This window comes from Vulpes lagopus, chromosome 11 (genome assembly GCF_018345385.1).
Source record: "Vulpes lagopus strain Blue_001 chromosome 11, ASM1834538v1, whole genome shotgun sequence".
Lineage (NCBI taxonomy): Eukaryota > Metazoa > Chordata > Mammalia > Carnivora > Canidae > Vulpes > Vulpes lagopus.
This window is the reverse complement of record NC_054834.1, coordinates 12,574,218-12,595,295: the sequence shown is the minus strand read 5'-3', so window position 1 is coordinate 12,595,295 and position 21,078 is coordinate 12,574,218. Positions and strand designations below refer to the sequence as shown.

General features: G+C 47.6%; 1 protein-coding gene across 2 annotated transcripts in view; it reads right to left on the bottom strand.

Annotated features, from left to right (window-relative positions):
- Positions 1-11,137, bottom strand: part of LAMB1 (laminin subunit beta 1) — a 70,488-nt gene extending 59,351 nt beyond the window's left edge. The window contains exons 1-4 of one of the 2 annotated variants that reach the window (XM_041773308.1): positions 10,912-11,137; positions 8,779-8,954; positions 6,324-6,459; positions 3,269-3,342 (exon numbers count right to left, since the gene is read on the bottom strand). In XM_041773308.1, coding sequence (XP_041629242.1) covers positions 3,269-3,342; positions 6,324-6,459; positions 8,779-8,954; positions 10,912-11,122 — 597 coding nt within the window. In that variant the 5' untranslated portion in view covers positions 11,123-11,137. Of the gene's footprint in view, positions 1-3,268; positions 3,343-6,323; positions 6,460-8,778; positions 8,955-9,972; positions 10,338-10,911 lie in introns of those variants that run through there. The other variant, XM_041773309.1, reaches the window with a different exon arrangement.
- Between the last annotated feature and the right edge of the window lie 9,941 nt (positions 11,138-21,078).

The following is a 21,078-nucleotide window of genomic DNA, read 5'->3' as shown; positions in this document are numbered from 1 at the left end:
ATCTTGATGGCCTTTTTCATGGATAAAAGGAGACAAGGGTAAGAAAATGGAACGTCACATTTTCAGATTCTTTGACTTACTACTTGCTTGGGTTTTTTCATTTTTATCTATTCTAGAATATAAGAAAATGATAGTTGATTAAACTCGAGAGTATGAGATGAAGGGTTTTTAAGTAAGGGGAAAAAAAAAAAAAAACCCAATAATTAACTCAGCCATCAGACCTGCCTCCTGGGTGGTGACATCTGGGGACAGCCCAGCCTGATGTCTCTGTATCAGAAGTGAGCAGAGGAAAAGCCTTACAGCAAGTGCTCGCTGTGCCTCCTTCTCCCTCCCTTCTGGAAACTTCTGAGTCCCAAAGGGCCACTGACGAGTTATCCAATTTCTTGTGGAGTTAGCAAGCTGCTGGAACCCAGGACAACACTGGTCTGTTCAGAGTGGAGACCCTTCACCCTCTTCGCTTACGCATCAACCTGCTACCTCTGAATTTATACTCAATAAAAAGAGCCACGATTTTGGAAACAGCGTGTATATATTTCATAGGTTTCACTGGTGCACGAAAATCCAATCCACCTAAGCCAGCAGCTACCTCCATGGCCAACGTGTGTTCTTCACCACCACCTGCTCCTGCCCTGGCTCCTGTCACTCTATCACCACGCTCCTGCTTCCACAGCTTGGACTTCCAAGAGACCTTTGCTTCATCCCATTCCTTGCCCTCCCTTCTATTGTTCTGCTTCTTATCCTTCTCGGATTTGTGGCTGAACCTTTGATTCCAAATGGCCCAACTGAGGACTCCCAGGAAAGTGGGTGAGGAATCTCCAAGGCAGTCGTGAAGTGGAGGGTAAACAGTATGGTAGCAAGGGGATCGTGTGGGACTCGAAAAAGCATTTCTGGTGATACTTCTGGGAAGAACTGGCTTCAGGGGTGGCTCCTTCCTACATGACAGCCAGGCCCGGCTGCGCGTGAACAACAGGTGCTCTCCTAGGTGAGCCCCCCATCAACACAGACGTCAACAGGGGCCTCCCCATGAGCCTCGGTTCTCATGGTCCCAGGCCCTCCTCTGTTTCCTCTCAGCCACCTTCCTGAAATCCAGTCTCATTTCCTTGTCAGTGGCTCCCTGTTTCCTATGCAGTTCACACCCCTTAGCCAGTAGGCCCAGTCCTTCTGTCATCTGACTCTCCTTCCCCCCCAGCACCCCCTCCCACCTCCCGCACATCTACACCTAAGAAACCCTGTGTGAACTGTCCACCACCAGGGCTTTGCTCTCAAGACAATGTCTCTTGGCAGAATGGTTTTTCTTCCACGCCCTCCCACTGAGATCCTGCTTGGCCCTCCTGGCCTGGGTCACATACAGCCCCAGACCTCTCCTTATGAAGCTTTCTCCTTTATCCCAGGCAAGGATTTATCTCCCCCCTCCTCCGTGCCCAGAATGGACACTGTCTGAACTTCTGCTAGGGTACTTAGCACACTCCATGATAGAAATTATTTGCAAGTCTACGTTCCCCCCTTTTAGTAGATGGGAAGGTCTTGGAGAAAAGCAATGGTGGTATCTTTAAAATCTCCCATAGGACCTAGGGCAGTTTCTTACAAACAGAAGACGGCTGAATTCCTTTATCCACTTACTCATTCAGTAAATATTTGTAGAGTAAGCACTATCTGCTAAGCATCAGCATATGTAAAAATGATCGCATGCCCATCATATGCCAGGTAGCAAGATTACGCCTATTCCCGGAGCAGAGACCCAGGTCACCCAACCCTAGAGTAGAGGTTCTTATTCTTCCGTTCTTCCTTCCAAAGAGGAAGCTCTGGCCACACGGGCCAGTAATGGGCAGAATGGGGACTCATACCCAAGCCTGTCCAACCTCCTGGATGTCACTTTTCACACGTGAGCTAGAATCCAAAGGATGAGTTTTCTCTCACCAGCTCCAGTCTGGCAACTCGTACCCATTTCCTCATGTCTCACCGCCTCCTGTTTGACCTTTTGCACTTGTGTGTGCAGTTTCATCTTTGGCCCATTGTACTCATTTGAATGACTATTTAACTACAGACTATGTACCCAAAGGACCTCTGGATATATAGAAACTCAGAACTACCCACGTAGGCAAACAACAGATGCCCCTTCTGAAGTAAAAGATAGGACCATCAACATGAGTGACAATAAATTTTGTGTATTTTTAGGCGTCACATAACATGAAGGTAACATCCTCCTGCATGGCTGAGTTTTACTTCTAACGGCCAAGCTCAGGGGTTAATGAAGGGAGGAGGCACAGTGTTGAGTTGCTTCCTGAAAGCACCCCCCACTCCTGCACCCACCCCCTTCCCGCCTTCCCCAGTATCAGGTGTCACCTTGTAAACTTTCCTCTCCATCAGCAACAGGACCTCTGGGGGGATGGGCAGGGGATGACTGGTTCAGGCCTGGAAACCAGCAGTCCGCCATCCCTCCTAGTCATGTTCCAACTTCCGTGCCCATCCATGCTCCCTGGCCTCCAGGCTTTGGTAGAAGACATGGTAGGACTTCCATGGCTACCCACACACATGGTAAAGCTACCCCTGGCACCTTTTCCTAATCTGAGAGGGTACAGATAAGGCCCCCTACTCCAACCAAAAACTACTCAAAGTGATTTTAATCTGAGAAGCAATAGGTAAATTATGGGTTTTATGTGCATCAACATGTACTTTAAGCCATGTGAAGTCTGTCATTTCCAGGCAGCTGCTTATGAAGAAACAAAGGGACTTTGTACAGAGAAATTCCCTAGCCCTGGAGTCATTTTACATCTCTAAAAGAAAAAGGATGAGAAAATCCACATTTAAGAAGGCATACACATTTCTTAAGGAATGGTAAAACTGTTCCCACAAATTTTGCAAACCCTTGCAAATGAAAGATAATACACTTCCTTTTCAGTTACCAAGCTCAGCATTAAAACATCAACACAAGGGATCAGGGATTTACTCTCCAGATGTTTTATTGTGGTTTGGGAGAGAGTCAAAGCTGCCTCTCTCCGTGGGGAAATAAAAAGAGATCTAATTAAAAGTTTACAGTTGAATTACCTTAGAATAGAGGCGCTCTCTCTCCTTCTTGCCATGAAGATAGAGTATTTGTTAAACATAGTTATTCATGCCCATCTTAAAAAGCTGCTCAATTATCCCAATTTATGGCAACAATAATATTTAAGTTCCCATTTAGGCCGACTCACAACAGACCTCCATACCGAAAAGGGAATTACGCCGTGCTCTCAACGTGTCATTTGAGAGAAAGCTATGAACTCCTTACCTTGAAAGTCATGATGAGATGAGTAAAATGGAATTCTGCTTCCAAATCCAGTTGGATAGTTACATTTTCCACACCTACAGGACATTTTTTAGAAATAAAAAAGGAAATGGTAAGGTAAACAGGGCCATCTGTGAACAGTTGGGACGATTTTCTTAAATTCTCCTCATGCCCCTCCCTAAAATCCTCCTTGCATTCTCTCTGGATATGAAGCTGAAGACTTGGTTTGGGTGGTAAGGCACAAAATCAGAAGGATTCTCCGGTTTTCCCCAAGTCATTCCAGAGATCGCCATATTGAATCTACTCACCAGAACAAGACATCTCACAGGATGCCTCTAGTTACTATCAAGTAAGACAGCTTTTGCTGAGGAAAAAAGTAAAACATCTTCCCAATCCTCCAAGCCAAGCGACTCTCCAAGGAGAAGGGGGGGGGGGGTCACTTCCTGTGCACAGTAGGGGTTCAGCTTGCAACCTAAAGCAGGGGACCTGATCCTCCTCCAGGAAAAACACAAATATTCCTTTTTTTAAATGCAGCCGCAAAGAAAATAAATAAGATATTAGTTATGCTCCCATTTAGAAAGACCTATCCCTGATGGGGATGCCTTTGGATGCATCACCACAACGGAGAGACAATGCCAGAGATAAAGAATCGGCCAAATAAATAAACTGGCCCAGAACAAATACTAACATCTTCCCTTTCAGGGGGAAGCCTGAACAAACAAATGAGCCTTTGCACCATGCCCCGAGGGTGGGTCAGTCCCACGTTAACACACTAAAAAGGCCACTGGAATTCCAGAGACTGAAAGTACCTCCTCCTCCTAATACCTCAGGCCCTCCAGCCTGCCAGTTTGCTAATGGAGACCTCTTGCATGTTTCCTGTGCTTGAGAGAGCTTTTGGGGTCCACCTTCTAGAGCAAAAGAAGTCTTAAAGCCGGGATGACAGGAATGTGTCAGAATGAATCATGTCAGGGGCTGGTGTATTTTCAGGAAACCAGTAGGACTTCTGAAATAAACTCTCCCACTGGAAAACTGCCAAGCCAATTGTAGGGGGTGAGGGGTGGTCACCGAAACGGATATGAGTTAGTTGGAATGTTAAAGAAAAACATTATAATCACACTAACTAACCTTATCTAACTTATTAAAAAGAGCCATATTAAAACCTGACTCTGGACATTTCGGAGTGAAATTGTTAGCTCAGCCACTATGTGTCCTCTTCTCTCCCAGGCTTTTAAAAAACCTGCCATATTTGTTCAAAATGAAGATAACAGAATAATGTAAAGTACAAACAAGACCAGTACCCTTTCTGTAACATAAGAACATACGCTGCAATGCGCGCCCCAAAAGCACATTCCATTTTAGATTTATAACCTGATAACGCATTACAGTTTTTTTAATACGGGAAGAAAAGTCCACAGGGAAAAGAAACAAGTGGATTCTTTCACGGGGTATTTGATTTGTGTCAGACCTAGGGAGAGATCATCAGGAAGGGGAGGTGAAAACTAGATTTACACCCCAAGCCTGGTTCTTTGACTGAACACCGATAATTTAATGCCGCCACCTAAATCTCAACTTGGACAAAATCCACAGAAAATGGATAAAATCACATCCATAATGAACAGGGTAGGAACAATCAGTCTGATTTTCTGAAGACCAGGCTTCAGCTGAACCTCCTCTAATCTCCTGTGACAGAGAATACAAGCCCCTCTACTCGAAAATCCGTCTTTCTGGCATTTGGCCTCTCTTGCTCCACAAATTCAAAGTTGCAGAAATTGAAGAACTCCTGATGTGACCAAGAAAAACCCTCCCCTGGAAGTACAGCACGTGATGAACAGTTTTCCTGTCTATCAACTTGATGCTAAGGTTGAGGCGTCCTTCTAATTGTCTTTTCCCGTCACTGGAAGAATGCGGGCAGTCAGGACATGCTCTTGCTGTTTGGAATAAGCTCTATGCTATTGCAGAAGTCTTCTGTGATTTAAGTGCAGAGTTACAGAAACTTCTCTTTCACACTGAACGATCAACCCAGATAACCTCCTCTAAGAATGGATAACGCTCTAATCGGCACATGTGCTCTGAAGAGCAGTCTGTCTCAGTCTGGTAACCAATGCAGTGCCAAGGCTGACCAATGAATAATCAACCCTTCCCGGAAACCAACAGTCTTCTAGAAAGTAAGTGTAACCTCGTAGTCAATGACAAGGAAGCCTATTAAGGGAGTTCCTCTTTACAGAACGTTAACCGACAGCAAGCATCCGAAAGCTTCCCAGGGGTAGGGCACAGAGTAGAGAGATCCAGCAGAGTCCATGCTCTCGATGGCCAAGCCTAGGTATGCTTCTTGGAGGGCCAGAATTCTCATAACTTTCTGGAGGGTCTAATGGTACCATTGCTACTTAAGAGACATAATAACTCTACCTTTATGTCCCAAAGTTCAGCATTCAAGTTTGAAGCAAATGCAAAACTACCTGGGGCTTAGTTTCCCAGCGAAGTAACATCCCATTCGAAGAGTCTCCTAAACCCAAACCCAAAAGCAAAAAAGGGGAAAAGGGGTTGGATTCACATACTCACTAGAAAAATTGAGTTGGGGTCATATCCAGGTTGACAGAGTCTTTGAAATATTACATCTAGTGCTGATTCATTGTACTATTACTGGATTTTCTCTAGATGGAGAAGGTGGTGATGGTAAGCTAGGGGCTGGTTCTGTCCTTTCCTCACGGGTTCGATCAAAATGGAAGATGCTCTATTTTGTGGAAGATTAAGGGCCATGCAAGGCCTTCTCACACAACCAACAGATATATCCTGCCCCCACACAGATTCTCCTGGGATGAGGACTACGAAATACCCCTCTGGTCTAGCATGAAAGACTGCTTTTTCATAGAGAGTGAATGTTGCAGGAAGAAAGATCAGATTTTCCCCAGAAAAGTTAGTGCTTCAGGCAGTAAATCTGCCAAAGGCCATAATTACAGGGCAGAGAAACCAATCAAGATGACCAATACCCAGGACCTGTAAACCCCTTCCAGGTGACCAATCACACTCCATGGAACTTGTTTCCACACCAACCACATACCATTTTCAGATTGCCACCAAATCTTAAGGCGGTTTGGAGCAAATGTAGTGACCACATTTTCAATGAGATGACTGTCAGGATTGAGGGTCTCGTGATAAGGATCTTGTGAATTGCAGATGAAGCATTTTTTGTCCTCCTGGAAGAAAAATGAGTTTCATGAGTCTAAGAAGCAATCATTCTTACACACACACACACACCCAAAATTAAGCCCACAGTACAAGAATCACACGTACTTGCTTCAAGAAAAATCCACATGCCAAAATTACTTATGTGACATATAATAGGCCTTTAGCTTTTTAACTTATGGAGTATGAATGACTTTTGAAAATCTCCTCCACTCTTGTAAATTCAAGGTCAAAAGTAAAAGCAGGCATTGTTTCCACAAACTATTAATTTAATCGAAATGAACTTTCAAGGCATAAGCCTTCCTCTCCATGAAAAGCTAGAGAAGCTTACTCTTCAAGTTAAATGCAGAAGAGGTATTAGAGAGTTTTTGCTGACATAAAGCAAACTGAAAAATGAAAAGGAAAGAAAAAAAGAACAATTCCTTTGGCCTGATTATCTAAAACCTACATAAGGCAGAGGCCAAGTATTAGGCAGATGTATTTAAGAAGCTTTGGGAAATACAGAACCAGTTTTCTCAGCTTCTGCTCTGCCCCAGCACTGAATCTGTGGCTGCAGCTTGTTGTAGGCAAACCTACAAACTGCTCAGAATATTTAGAAGTGGGTACCAGGCTGTCTTGCTGTATTGGAAGCACTGAGACCAATTCAAAGAGCGTCAACACGGACCTCAATAAAGCTCAGAATGGCATCTACAGAGAGCCACAGGTATCTCACATTTGAGTAGGAGTGATATTCTGATAAGGATGCTAACAACAGATTGTACTTCTAGGTCTGTATTTATTTAGCTACTGGTTATCCTCTTCCTTCCAAAAGGATTTAGGGACTAGCAAGATGTACTAAGAAAAAGAGAGAAAAAGAAGTCAGGAATGCAATGAGACCCTGGACAAAATACTTAAGATTCCTGCCTCGATTTTCAGACCCATTAAATGTTTGAGAGAAGTGCACACCCAGTCCCTTTCTTTAGGCTCTGATATCTGTAAAGAGCACACCACACTTTCATGGCTAATCACATCAACCGGAGAGTCTGCCTCTACTTGGCTTTTAAGACAAACGCTGCAAATTCTCATTCTGGTCAAAGCCGGTTTCAGAATCTGGTGATTCATTTACAGGATATCCTCGCCTCTGAGGTAAATGTTAACATAATATTTTAGGTAAAATGTACATGCTAATATTAGACAAGGTAATGTCGATTGCCTTCATTAACTTGTAGTCAAGGAAACTAATACCAGAACAATTACCAGAACTTAAAAAAAAGTTTAATTATAGCCACCCTTCTAATCAGGAGGAAGCAGTCTAGACATCTCCGTATAAACCTGGAAGCAAATGAGCAGAATCCACTTTACCGCATTCCTTTGGTTTAATTTATCAGGTCTCCAGTCTCTGCTTTGTAAAAGTGACTCCATTTTAAGGCATCCGTGGTACAAACCACACAACACTGACCTACTCCCAAAGGGCAGGGACACAGCTAGGTAGAGAGACCAAAATTGGAGGGATCAGCTCTGGCGCTTGCCCTGCATGTTAGACTAGCTGCCTTTTGCTTGCTTTAGAGACCAGAAATACCGGTCTACTTTAACAAAACAAAACAAAAAAAACAAAAACAAATTTTCATGGAAAAAGCTTCTGATTCGAAGCAGTTTGTTTTGGGTCCTTTGTTTTGTTGTTGTTTTTAAAATTAGTTTTGACTTTGCAAAAACGTGACCTTTGAAATCTATGATCGAGGCACCCTGAAATTTCATTTTGGTTCTCCTCTATCAGGGTACCATGGCAACCAGGGCATTTTTGAAAAAGTATCTAATAGAGGCAGGTGGGGAACAGCACCACATGAGAGAAAATCAGGTTCAGTGATTGGAGTGACCTTGCAAGGTGTCTCTGCGCGGCCATACCCTTTATCCAAAGGAAACAGGAAACACCCAAGATCACCACTCAGCGTAAGAAAGAAGAGGATAAACTATCTTTTATGCACATTTCCAAGAAGGTCAGATTTAAAATAAAGACAAAACCAAGAACGCTCAGGACTTTTGAAGTCTCTGGGTCAGGATTCCGGGCAGGGGCCAGGTCTGCCTGCAGCCCGGCCTTTCCATACTGACTATACCCTTGGTGGAGGCGGCAGGAAATGTTTGGCGGATACAACTGTGCAAACTGAGATGGTGAAAAAAAAAAAAAAAAAAAAAAAAAGAGGGGGGTGAGCAACCAGTCTAATCCCGGGACTCCCCGACTGGCTGCGCTTCCTCTCTGGCTAGCGGGCAGGATGTGGAGTCCCCAGGGCCCGGCCCCTAGGTCGCGCGCGGCAGGAGGCGGCGCGCAGAGCCTGGAGCTGGATCCCCGCCCTCACCTGGAGGTGGCTGACGATACAGTAGGGCTCAGGCTTGTGCAGCCCGCACGTCGAGGTCACCGAGAGCCTCTGCGCCCGGCCGATGAGAAGGTCGCCGGTGGCGGGGTAGCAGCTGCCCTCCGCGCAGCCGTAGCTGAATTCGGGTTCTTGAGCGCGCACCTGGGCTCCGCACAGGGCTGTGGAAAGGGCAGGCGACGGGGCAGGTGGGGGCGAGGGCACAGGAAGGGAGCGAGCCCGAGCAAAAGGAACAAGCAGGGGTGGGAACAGAGCAGGGTCGTTGGAGAGCAGAACGCACCGGAAAGAGGCACACGGGGAAGAGGAGCGAGGGAGGGGCCGGGACGTGGAGAGGGTTCGGGACAGACACGATGTCACGCTTGTCCAGCAGCCCTGGACCGCATTCCCGGGTGACCCACGGACACCCAAGCCCGCCCAGATCTGCCCCCCGGGGGGAGGGGGGGCAGCTCCAGCCGCAAACGGCAGATGTGCGGACCAGCCGCCTCGATGCGCCTGTGCCTGGACCTGCGCGCAGGGAGGCGAGAGCCCAAAAACCCACGCGCGCGCGGTCGGCGGTGAGCGCACGGGCCTCGGTGCCCGCGGCAGCCCGCGCATCTTCGGTGCGAAGCCGGGTGCGCGCGGGTGCGGGTGCGGGTGCGGGTGCGGGTGCGGGTGCGTGCACGCTCGGGGGTCCCGGGCGCTCCGCGGGGGGCGAGGCAGCGGGACTCGCAGGGGGCGCCGCTCCCCGGCAAGGGGCGCGTGGACCAGTCCCTGCGGCTCTGGAGCCGCTTCAACGCTTCGTCATTCCCGGGAAGCGCCCGGTCCAGCTGTTTCTGGCGCCATCCGGGGGCCAACGGCGATGGTTAATTGAAGCCACATGGCCCCAATCTGTTCCCGGGGCCGAGCGCAGGCTCAGCCCGAACACCTCGCTGGGAACGCGGCTCCGGGGAGCCCTCGGCGGCAGCCCCCCCCCCCCCCCCCCGCCCCGGGAAGCCTGCGCCCCGCAGCGAGGGCCGCGCCGGGGTCCCGGGTCTCTCCGGGGCGCGCAGTGCCCGGGAGGCGGCTCCGCGGCGATCGTCGCGCGCCGACCTCCGCCGCCACCAGCCCTCTCCGACCCCCCAGGCCCGCCGGGAGCCGGGCAGGCGGCCTCGGGGTCGCCCTCCGTCCGAGCCCCCGCGCCCCGCCCGCCCGCGGGGTTACCTGCGAAGCTGAAAGCGAGCACCTGGAGCGGCCCCATGGCAGCGCCCGCAGCCGAGGCCGCGCGGAGCGAGGGGAGCACGCGCCGCCGCCCCGGGCCCCCGCTCGCCCTCGCCGGAGGTGGAGGAGACGGAGGGGGGAGAACCCGAAAGAAGAGCGGACGTCAGGGGGAGGAGAGGCCCCTCCAGGTCCTGCCGCTCCCGCGGGGGGGGGGCGGGGGGTCGCGCGGCCGCCCGGTGCTCTCCGCGGTGCGAGCGCCGTCCCCGCCGCCGGCAGCCCGAGCCCAAAGAAGGGAATTAGAAAGTTTCGCCTCGGGAGGAACCGGGGGAGGCGCCTCCGCTCATGCGCACACGGAGCAGGGGCCGAGGGGGCGGGCGGCGGCGGCGGCGGCCGGGGAGGGGGTGAGGCCGGGCCACCCTCCCACCCTCCCGGGGCGCCGCTTTTGTCTTAGGGCCGCGCCGCGGTGGCCGCGGGCTGGCGCTGTCCCGGGGGCCGGGGTGGGGGTGGGGGGAGGGGGAGGGCTGCGGGGCCGCCCGCGGGGGCGTGGGGGGGCGGCGGCGTCGGGGCGGGTGGCCGATGTAGGTGCGGGGTGCGGGGGCGGGCGCCGGCGCAGGGGGCGGGCGTCGGGGCGGGGGGTCGAGGCACGTGTGGGGGGCGGGGGGCGGGGCGCCGGCGGGGGAGCGCTGCGGGGCCGCCCCCGGGGGCACGCGGCGAGGGGCCGGGGGTGCGCGCGGGGGGCGGCCGGTCTGGGGGCGCGCGGCCGGGGGGGGGCGGGGCGCGTGGCGCCGGCTGCGGGGCCGCCCCCGGGGGCGCGCGGCGAGGGGCCCGGGGGCGCGCGGGGGCGGCGGCGTCGGGGCGGGTGGCCGAGGCAGGTGCGGGGCGCGCGCGGGGGAGGGGAGGGGAGGGGAGGGGAGGGGAGGGGGAGGGGGCCGCGGGACCTACCGCGCGCTGGGGCGTTCACACTTGCAAGGAGTGAGTCACGGAAGGGCACCGGGGAAGGCGGCTTAACCCTTTGGAAAGGGAGGGTCGACCTGTCAGGCTCGCTGCGGAGAGGGAAGGGCACCGGTGTCCCGGGCTCGGCCGGACCCGGCGTCTCCCAGTGTCCAGGCGGCGGCGGGGGATCTGCTCTTCCCCGGGCTCCCTGCGCGCGCATCTGTTCGGGACCCGCCTGTGGCCCCTGCCCCCCAGGTGGCCGCCGCACTGGGTTACCCACTTAATTCCTTTTTTTTTTTTTTTTTAATCTCCTTCTTGCTGTCATTCAGGGAATTTCTCCAATGACACTACTGTTGGTGAGGCCTTTTCCCATCTCACCGTGACAGGGTTGATTCACGCACGCACGAGACACAACCGCCACGAAGCGCCACCTCGGCAGCTCCAGAGAGGAGCTAACTCCACGGTAGACAAGTCGTGGGGGGGGGGCGAGCACTGCGTGCCGCCCGTCTGGTTCCATCTGGTTAATGCAGAAGCTCACCCAGCTCCCGGGGGTTGGGGCGGGAAGAGAGGCTGGCGTAGGGCCACCCTTCCAGTGACAGCCCGATTCTGCTGCCCTAGCAGAGGATGGAGTCAAAGCTGGGTTTGTGGCAAAAGTGCCCTGCGTGTGGGGAGCATCGTTAGCTGCCAGTCCAGCTGGGAATCTGCCTGCCTTTAGTCACCCCCGGGGAGGGGAGAAGGGTTTAAGTGCCTAGTTGGTCAGCGTTTAACTTCACTGCAATGAAGTAGGGCCCAGGGAAGGTTTAATCATTAGACCGCAGAGTAAAGCTGCTTTATGGGTTTCTAAACCTCCTCTGTGTGGCGGGAGGCAGTAGCCTCAGGTCTTGGTGATACATTAATTATTCACTAAATCAGCACTTGCCCTGTTGCAGCCCCAGGAGAGGTTTGCCTCCAAGCAACAATGTCCAGGCTCCCAGGTGCTGGCTGGCGGGCCCCGACCACACAGAGAAAGCAGGTGCCGTCGTGAGCCTTTAACATCGCAACGGAGGGTCTGCAGAGCTTAATTAAAAAAAATATTCGGAGGCAACTGCTTCTCCCTCCTTGTTGAGCTCTTAATACCCTGGGCCAAAGTTGCTTATTAGTTTTTCATCCGTACACATGGCAAGCGTCATTCAGTTCTGCCTCTTGCAGGAGCCTGGCTTCTGCTTTGACCTCGACTGAGCCCTCCCTCCCTCCCTGCTACTCAGCAGTGATTTTTGTCCCTGGGCAGTGTCTTCTCGTAGATCGTAAGGAGTTAACCCTTCGGCACTGTTCTAAAGCCCAGGGCTCTGACCACCTCACTCTCAGGGGCAAACGTAACGTTACCGAGAAAGTTAGGAGGCTTGTCGAGGGTTTCCTAACACGTATGTGCAGGGGATAATGCGTATCATACACGTGCACCGTCCAGCCAATCCATCTGAGTTTGTCTCCATTCCCCATCCCGGAATGTACTTCTGTTCTGGAAGTGTGTGCCCTCCTCTGCCCTCTTAAGGGCACTGCTCTCACATGCAAACTGCTCGATTTATACATCTTAAGGGAAAAAACCAAAACCGGTCTCTATTCTCTACAATTCTTTCCTCCTCTTGACTTCTTAACCCATGAGCTCGAATGGATAGTCTGCTCTTCTGTTTCCTCTTGGTTGCGCATTCCATCCTAATAGGACCTCCATCTCCACCTGTGGTCCCAGTGATGACCACGGACCCTCTAACCGCCAAGCACAGCGGTCTTTTCCCTACTGGTCTCTTTGTGGCTTATCTCACGTGATCACTCCCTTCTTGAGACTTTTTCCCTTGACTTCCAGGACACAATTCCAAAATTTTCCCCATAGGACTCTGACTCCCCCCTCTCCCACTTCTCTTTCCCTTAAACATAGATGCTCCCAAAGGAGCTTCTTTTTCCTCTAAACAGTCTCATTCATACTCCACCTCCCCACACCTTAGCCTTGGTACTTCCTACATCTGTAACTCTAGCTCATACCTTGCGTGCAATTTACGTCCAATTTCTAACAGCCTATTGAGTAGCTCCACTTTGATAGCCCATAAGTACCTGCCTTGCAAAACTGAACTTGTCTCCCCACCCATCCTCTCTAGAACAAAATGTGTGCTATTTCTAATGTCTGTTATTGGCACTGTGCTCCACCTCTGCGCTCAGGGTGAGCCTGGAAACAGGACTAGCTATAGGATTTGTAGGGCCCAGTGCATGATGAAAATGAGCATGTGGGCCCTTTGTTTAAAAATTAGTGGTTTCAAGATGTTGACAGAGCATTAAGCCAAGCCCGAGACCCTAAAGATTCCCACGTCTTTAAACCCAGCCCGGCCTAGGACTCCTGTTGGACATTCCCCTCTCCTTACCTTTCCCTAGCACGAGGTTCCTGTCCTTTCTATTTTGCTAGCAGCTAGCCCCCATATTCCATTGCTCTAACATCATCATCCTGCCCAACATCATCTGTCCTCACGTCGGTCTGAACCCCTGCCGGAGCCCCTCTGGCTGTCGTGTCTATTCCAAAGTCTCCCCTTCTTGTCCAATCCTCCCTGACATCACTAGAAGGATTTCTGAGGCACGTTTTGATTACATCATTCTCTTGTTCGAAAGCCTTCAATAGCTTCCTTCTGCCCATATGAGCTGCTTAAAGTTGCCTGTTCAGGACAGACTTTATACTTTGGCTCTCTGCTCCATGGACCCTCGGTGACCTCATCAGCTTGGTGAACTAGACCGTGCATCTTAAAAGCCTCTGCTTACAGAGTTCCTCTCTTCCCTCTCTCCACCCCCAACTCTGTCCACCAGCACCTTATAAAAGCCTGTTCCGGCGTAAATGACCTAATGCTGTAACTATTTGTTTATGCTCTTATCTCCAATAGACAGGGAGATGAGGCCAGCTATTGTGCAACATCGATTCGTGCATAAACACCGCCTAATGTGACGGGGGCACATCGTAGGTGCTCAATAAATGTTTCTTGAATGCAAGTAAATAAAGACTAGTCTCCATGTTCACGAAACGTCTTTAAATCTTAAATGTTCACTTTCTACCTCGCATGCGTTTAGAGTCAAGCAGAACGAGAAATATCACCAAACTGGAGTTCGTTTTAGGAATACTTCCACATTTCACTCAGGCACAAATTCTTCCTCTCTGTTCTATTTCCTACAGCTTCCTCTGGTTTCTGAAGAGGTTACAAATTTAGAAGGAATGAATCACTTTTGTTAGTGGAGCTCCTTGAGGCTTTCCTCCCGCTGACACGACCCTTACCCTTCTTTTCCATTCCACACGTGTACCCACCTGGCGCGCTACCTGCTGCATCATAAGGCAGTCTTTACTGGAAAGTTCTGCAGCATTCTGAATGGCAGATGGGACTGCAAATTGTTGGCTCCTTTGACTCAGAATATGTAAGAGTTGTTTCTCTGAGGCATTATTTGAAGGAAAAACAAGAACTGCTTTCAAGGTCACCTTCATAGTCTTAGAATGCCACTTATGTGTCTCATTTCAAATCCTGGAATGACGTGAAACAAACCAGGATGTCACGTTCTAGACTTTGACCTTTTGGTTCTAAAACCTGGCTGTTGACGTAACATTGTTCCCATGAAAAATACTAGATTTGTGCTGTTTTGAAAATTAGATTTAAGTGTGCTTTGCGAGATTCAGAAGGGAGCTAAGAAAAAGTTCAATGACCAGGAAAATTCAGAACAAATGTCACATAGCACTTTCTACATATCCCTTTTAGAATGTGCGGGACAGGAATTTGTAATTTTGTGTTAAACGCCCTTGTCCTTAGGAGCTCTTTGAGGGCAGGCGCCGTGTTTTATTGGAATTTGTATTCCCATCCGGTAGCAGTTTTTGGTGTACCAAATACACTCAAAATCTGCTTGCTGGATAAATAACAAAAATCGAACCTTTCCTTATGACCATTAATGGAGCACATAAGGGTGCTATCACCTTCTAGAAGATGGAAGACCTGAATCAAGCAGTGCATCGTGGCATTTTGTCTTGGACCATACAATAGAAACTGTTATTTGGGCTTGTCGTAATATCCCCTTGTCTGGTAACAGCAGCCAGAGGTTTTTGAAGGACTTAATCCTCTGACATTGTCAGCCCACATAATCTGGATGGGGCCAATCCCACCATGGGCTCCAGTATTTGGTTCAGGATGGGTATACAACTCATCTTTTCCAATTAAGTGATTGCTGGGATTTTTCTGGGAGACAAAATCTTTTTCCCCCTGGACATGGAGTTATCTGGATGGAACTAGTGGAAGCCCCTTGAGACCAGGGCTAACCACAGAGGAAGGCAGCCCCTTAAGGACCATCTTGGAATACCCTGATCCAGCTATGCCTGAAGCCAGCAGACATTACACAAGCCAAGACATTTTCCTGGATATGTAGCACAAGAGAGTTTAAACCTTTGTTGTTTATAGCCTGAGATCCGGGAGGTTTTTGTTTGAAACTGCAGCATGGCCTCGTTTACTGTGATTCAAGCAGGCCTTTATCATTAGTGTCTTAAGAACAGTCATCTGTTTATTCTTAAAACGCCAATGGAAAGGTCACAAATGAGTACCGAGGTCTGAGTTTGAATGTTTTAAGATAGTCACGAAAATAGGTATAAGAAAGTCACATCCATGCTCTTTATAGACTTTCTGCAAGGCTGCATATCCACCAAATTTCACCTCCCACAAAGGTGGCAAGAGGATACTTTAGATCCCACTGGAGGTAAGGTAACACTTTGTACCCGCCTATGCCCGTGAATTCCAAGCCTCTTTAAAAATTTCTTATCTATATTTAACAGGAATGCCATAGAAACAGTCTAAATGGGACACCTTTTCGGCTCACTGTTTATTCTTTGTTTATGGATTTTAGCATCTGGTTGCTAACCTGACATTTTAAAAATGAGTAGGAGAGAGATTAATGGTTGAGGTAAGGCTAAAGAACCTTAGCAAAACTCTTAAGTTTTTTAGAAAACTTAATTAGATTCATAGCAGGATTAACCTAAATGTAGTCCATTAAACATATTAAGACTTGATTATTAGTCACGAACTAGTTTCACTTTTCTGGCATATCCCATCTTTACCTTCGTGCGCGAGTGCCCTACCGAAAGAAGGGGTGGGGGGGGGGCAGTAAGAATGGAAAAAACACGAATACTTGCCAGTTCACATATAATAAAGTTTAAGGCCTTTAGAAGTAAGGGTTTTTGTTTCTCTGGCCAGCTTTTGTCAACTTTGATTCATTCACAAACATCTGTATGACTGGAAGTTTAAGAAATTATTGCAACTACTTACTTTAGAAATATTTTAAAAGTTTTTTTGTTTTAATATGAGCCTTGTGCTTGGACAGAATTCATTGGCATCGAAAATTTGAGGCCTGCTTTTTGTTTTAAAACTGTTGCTTGAAAATCACGAACATCCGATTGAGTAAGCAGCTAGCTAACACTCTGAAAGTTTAGAAAAACTTTTAAACTCAGTTCACCTCTTATAACAATCTACCTAGCATTGTATTTGAAAGATTTTGAAAATTTTATTTTGGTGGATGGTGTCACTTTCCTTGGCTTTGTAAGGATGCTGAAATTCAGTAATAGCCAGAGGTGGAGAAAAGGACTTTCTGTGTTCCAATATTTTAACTCTTCCTTTACTCTTTGTAAATCCAGATTCTGTCTTTCTCCATTTGAAATGTCAAGTTCAGTTCCCAATGAGCCCCTAAAGTCCTCCTCACATTTCCCCAGGAGTTTCCAGTCCCATGTTCTGGCACATGGTAGGTCCTTAGGAAATGCTTATTGAATGAAAAAGCATTTATTGCAGTGCCTGGGTGGCTCATTTGGTTAAGAGTCAGGCTCTTGGGATGCCTGGGTGGCCCAGTGGTTGAGCATCTGTCTTTGGCTCAGGTCATGATCCCGGGGTCCTGGGGTCAAGTCCCATATCAGGCTCCCCACAGGTAGCCTGCTTCTCCCTCTACCTGTGTCTCTGCCTCTCTCTGTGTGTTTCTCATAAATAAATAAATAAAATCCTTAAAAAAAAAAAAAAGAGACTCTTGATTTTGGCTCAGGTCATGATCTCAGGGTTAGGAGATGGAGCCCCATGTCCGGCTTGGTGCTAGGCAGGGAGCTTTCTTAAGATTCTCTCTCTCCGCCTCTGCCTCTGCCCTTCCACCCTCTGGCTCTCACCTGCCTGCTTGCTCTCTCTCTCTCTCTCTCTAAAATAAAAAAAGGACAAAGCATTTATTTAACCTCTATTTTGAGTACAGTAAGGTTCTGGCCATATCTTTGTACCAGAGGCCTGAAGTGATAGCCTCAACTCCTGTCTGCAAACCTATGAGCTGCAAACCTAGCTCATAGTTCTGGGTTATTAATTATTACCTAGGGTGATCCAGGAAACTAGGTTTAATTAGCAAGTTAAACGCTCCACTACCACTTATGGCTTATACTCGAGTGGATCCTAATTCCCAGTCCAGGACTTTTGCCCCAGGAAGACACAGCCTTTGATCTGAATACCTTTCACAAGTGATGGAAATGCTAGTAAAAGGGCACCTCGTCTCTCATAGCCACAGTCCAGCCTCCTCATCCCCAACCACAATGCCAGGGGTCTTCTAGAAGAATTAACTCTACAGTTGCAGTTCCTCTAGGAGAATATAAATCTGTTCCTTCTGGAAAAAGCGTTTATTTTATCAAGGCCGTCGCGCCTGTTGCTGCCACGGCTGGTAATCAGATTTGGGAAGGCCGGCCCACCCAGAGCCAGGTGGTTGCATTTTTATCACATCACCAACAAGTCATCACTAGGCTTCACTTCTGGAGTAGATGCTATTTCACATATTGGGCCATTTGCCAGACAAGTCGTAGGATGTGTTTGCCTTTTCCAAAATGGCTAATGGAATGTTGCTATTAACCTAACTAAGTGAGGTCTCGGTGATCCTATCTGGAAAGCATGGAATATGGAGCTGAGGATTCAGTCATCTGCCCAGGGCTTTTTTAATCTAAAGATTTATTGATTTATTTATTCCCGAAACACACATATACAGAGAGAGAGAGAGAGAGAGAGAGAGAGAGAGAAGCAGAGACAGAAGCAGGCTCCCTGCAGGGAACCCATGCAGGACTCCGTCCCAGGACCCAGGATCACAATCTGAGCCAATGGCCAGACGTTCAATCACTGAGCCATCCAGGTGCACCTGCCCAGGACTTTTTAATCCAAGTGCTGATCATCACCACTAGTTGGTGGACTTTGACAGCTCCACATATCTACCTAATTAGTACCTTAAGCCTTAGCAGCAACCTCTCTCAACTTTTTAGTGTTTTCTAGGTGCCAATCACTGCTATGTACTAGTGATAGGTCTTTTACACTGAGAGAAGGCCAGGGTTGTCTCTACATGTATATACTATTGGTAAGAAGATCAACAGGGGTTAAAAATGGAGGAAGAACATTACAATGTTCTATTTCTATAAACATATATACACATACATGCAGGAATAGACAAGGATATGGTCCTAGAAAGAGGCACAGCAAACAGATGATGGTGGTATTTTCAGGGAAGGGACTGGGACTATGTTTGGGATGAGGTTAAGGGATGTTTCAACTATTTTTTTTAATGACAATCTACTGGTATAATTAAACAACAGCAAAAAATTGTAACCCACGGGAGTTTTTTAGGTATAAGTGTATGTTATATTTTGAGTAAAGCATATGATACGTGTTGGCTAAGTCTGGGTTTTTATCTTAAAATACAAATTCAGAGAGCCAGGAAATTAAAATTCATTATTTCTAGTCACTAATGAATTTACTGAAAATGACGGGACAGGACTCCTCAATCTCATCTGTGAGACAAATACAAAGACCCGGTACCTTAGCACACGCTACAGGCTCTTTGAAATCTGGCCCCTATGAAATTACGCTCACCTCTGCATTCTCAGCTATCAGTCTCCACTCCCAAACTCTACTCACTGTTCTCAAACCCTAAACCTTGGTGTTTGGCTCATCCAGTTCCTTCTGCCTGAAATGCCTGCTCACTCTTCTCTGCCAAGACAGCCTCTCCTCTGATGGTACTTCACACGCGGAATCTTCTCGATTCCACTGCCCAGGCATAATATTGGGCATACACCTATTAGAAAAGATCTTTCTAGATTGTTCTAAACCAGCTGTGCTATACACCTCATCTCTTGCACTCACTGCTATATCCCTAACACCGGCACAGAATACATCCTTGGTATATAATGAATGTCCACCAAACAGATTGTTAGCGTAGGAGTGTATTTTCTGGGTTTGCTCAATCTTAAGTGCTTTGAGAGCATCCTAATTTCCCCAGCACTGAGCACAGGGCTCATCAGATAGTTGTTGAATGTGTTCATTCAATAAATGCCTGGAACTATGCCCATTGTGCTTTCTGGGGAGAAATAATTCACAGGTAATTCTTCAGCCAGAATGAGTCATACCCAATATACATTAGTACTGTGTATATATAGCACATTTTATTTTATTCCGTGGGAAATACAAGTGAGGAGTTTTCTGTGAAGTATTAATGAGAATACATAATGTTAACTCAGCATAAACTTGCTCAGCCACTTTTCTATCCCATGCTGTGGGAGTGTGAATCCACGCGAGGAGTACCAAGAAGCAACCACACTTTCACCGTTGTGTGAGAAGCTGCAGGGTGGTGAGGATATAATGGTAAGTCAATGTCCCTAAGTCTTATGGTGTCATCTGTAATGAGATTCCCAAGGGCAGCAACATAACTAATTGCCAGGAAAGTAAAAGTGTGCCTTTCTGGAGGGCAATCTGAAATATTAAAATTTAAATTATACATAACTGACTCTGGAAAAATATGCCAAATCAGGCAGATAAAGAGGTGTATGCTGTTGCTTTTCAACAAGAGAAAAACTGGAAAGTGGCTGGTCCTCTATTGATGATCCCTTAGGGAAAGTAATTATGCTAGACCCCTGTAATGGAGTACTAGACAGTTGCCTAAAAAGATGGAGGCCAATTTTTAGGATATAGCTGGGGGAAAGTAGGCTCCAGTTATGGGGAAATAATGTAATATATGTATTACATGTATACATATTTCTTAAAGGATTAAAAAGGGAGACCACCCAAGAATTGCCTATATACAACCCAAAATATTAAATGATGGTTTTCCCTTATTTGAGGATTTTTTTCCACAATGAACATGTATAGCCATTGTTCTAAAAAGTATTTCAGGGATGCCCGGGTGGCTTAGTGGTTGAGCATCTGCCTTTGGCTCAGGTTGTGATCCCAGGGTTCTGGGATCGAGTCCTCCCTGTATGGAGCCTGCTTCTCCCTCTGCCTGTGTCTCTGCCTCTCTGTCTGTGTATCTCATGAATAAATAAAATCTTTAAAAATTTTTTAAAAATAAAGATTATTTCAAAATTAAGATAGTTTCCTGTGATTGCATGCTCAAATGTGACCTTTTATGTTCAAAAGGGACGTTCACTTTAATAAACTCTAGGTTGGGAGTCATGCAGTCTTCACATCCCTGAGCAAAGAATGCTTTCTGTCCAGTCAAAAATGGAAGAAAACAAATCAAACTTCCTGATGTACTTTAAAATATGCAGGCATTTCACAGAAACTTGAGTTTTAGTAGAGTAGGAACTGTTACGGTCTATTTGGGTTTGAATGCAATGTAGAGTAGCCATGATTAATTTTTCTTAACCACTTCCTTTGCTTTTATGTTCCAGTCAAAATATAGTCAACTGTGTTCACAGTTGAAAGTTGATCTTTTCCTTACAAAGAAAGGTGTTTATAAATATTTAAATCTTTCATGTTGTCTATATATTAGAGCTACCTCCTCCCCAAAGTTGATGGAAGCAAAAATATGGAGTTTAAGGAGAAATTTTAGTATACACATCTCTAGAGATCTGCTGAATGGATGGATGGTGGTAGTCTGAGGAGTCGAACAGAGCAGAGATTTTTAAAAGAAAATTGCAACTTGAAACATATCCTATCTAAACAGATGAACTTTTTTGCATTGGTTTGTAAGAAAGTTTGGACCTCTTTCCAAATGAAGGCAATTGTTCCTTTAATCCTGAATATTTGATCTTTTCCGTTAGTATTTTGCTTCCCTAGATGAATCATAATGCAGTATGGCTAACACAAAGCTGAACCTGAATGTCATAAAGATCCCCAAGTGTTTATCTTTAGATATGGGATGTTTATACAG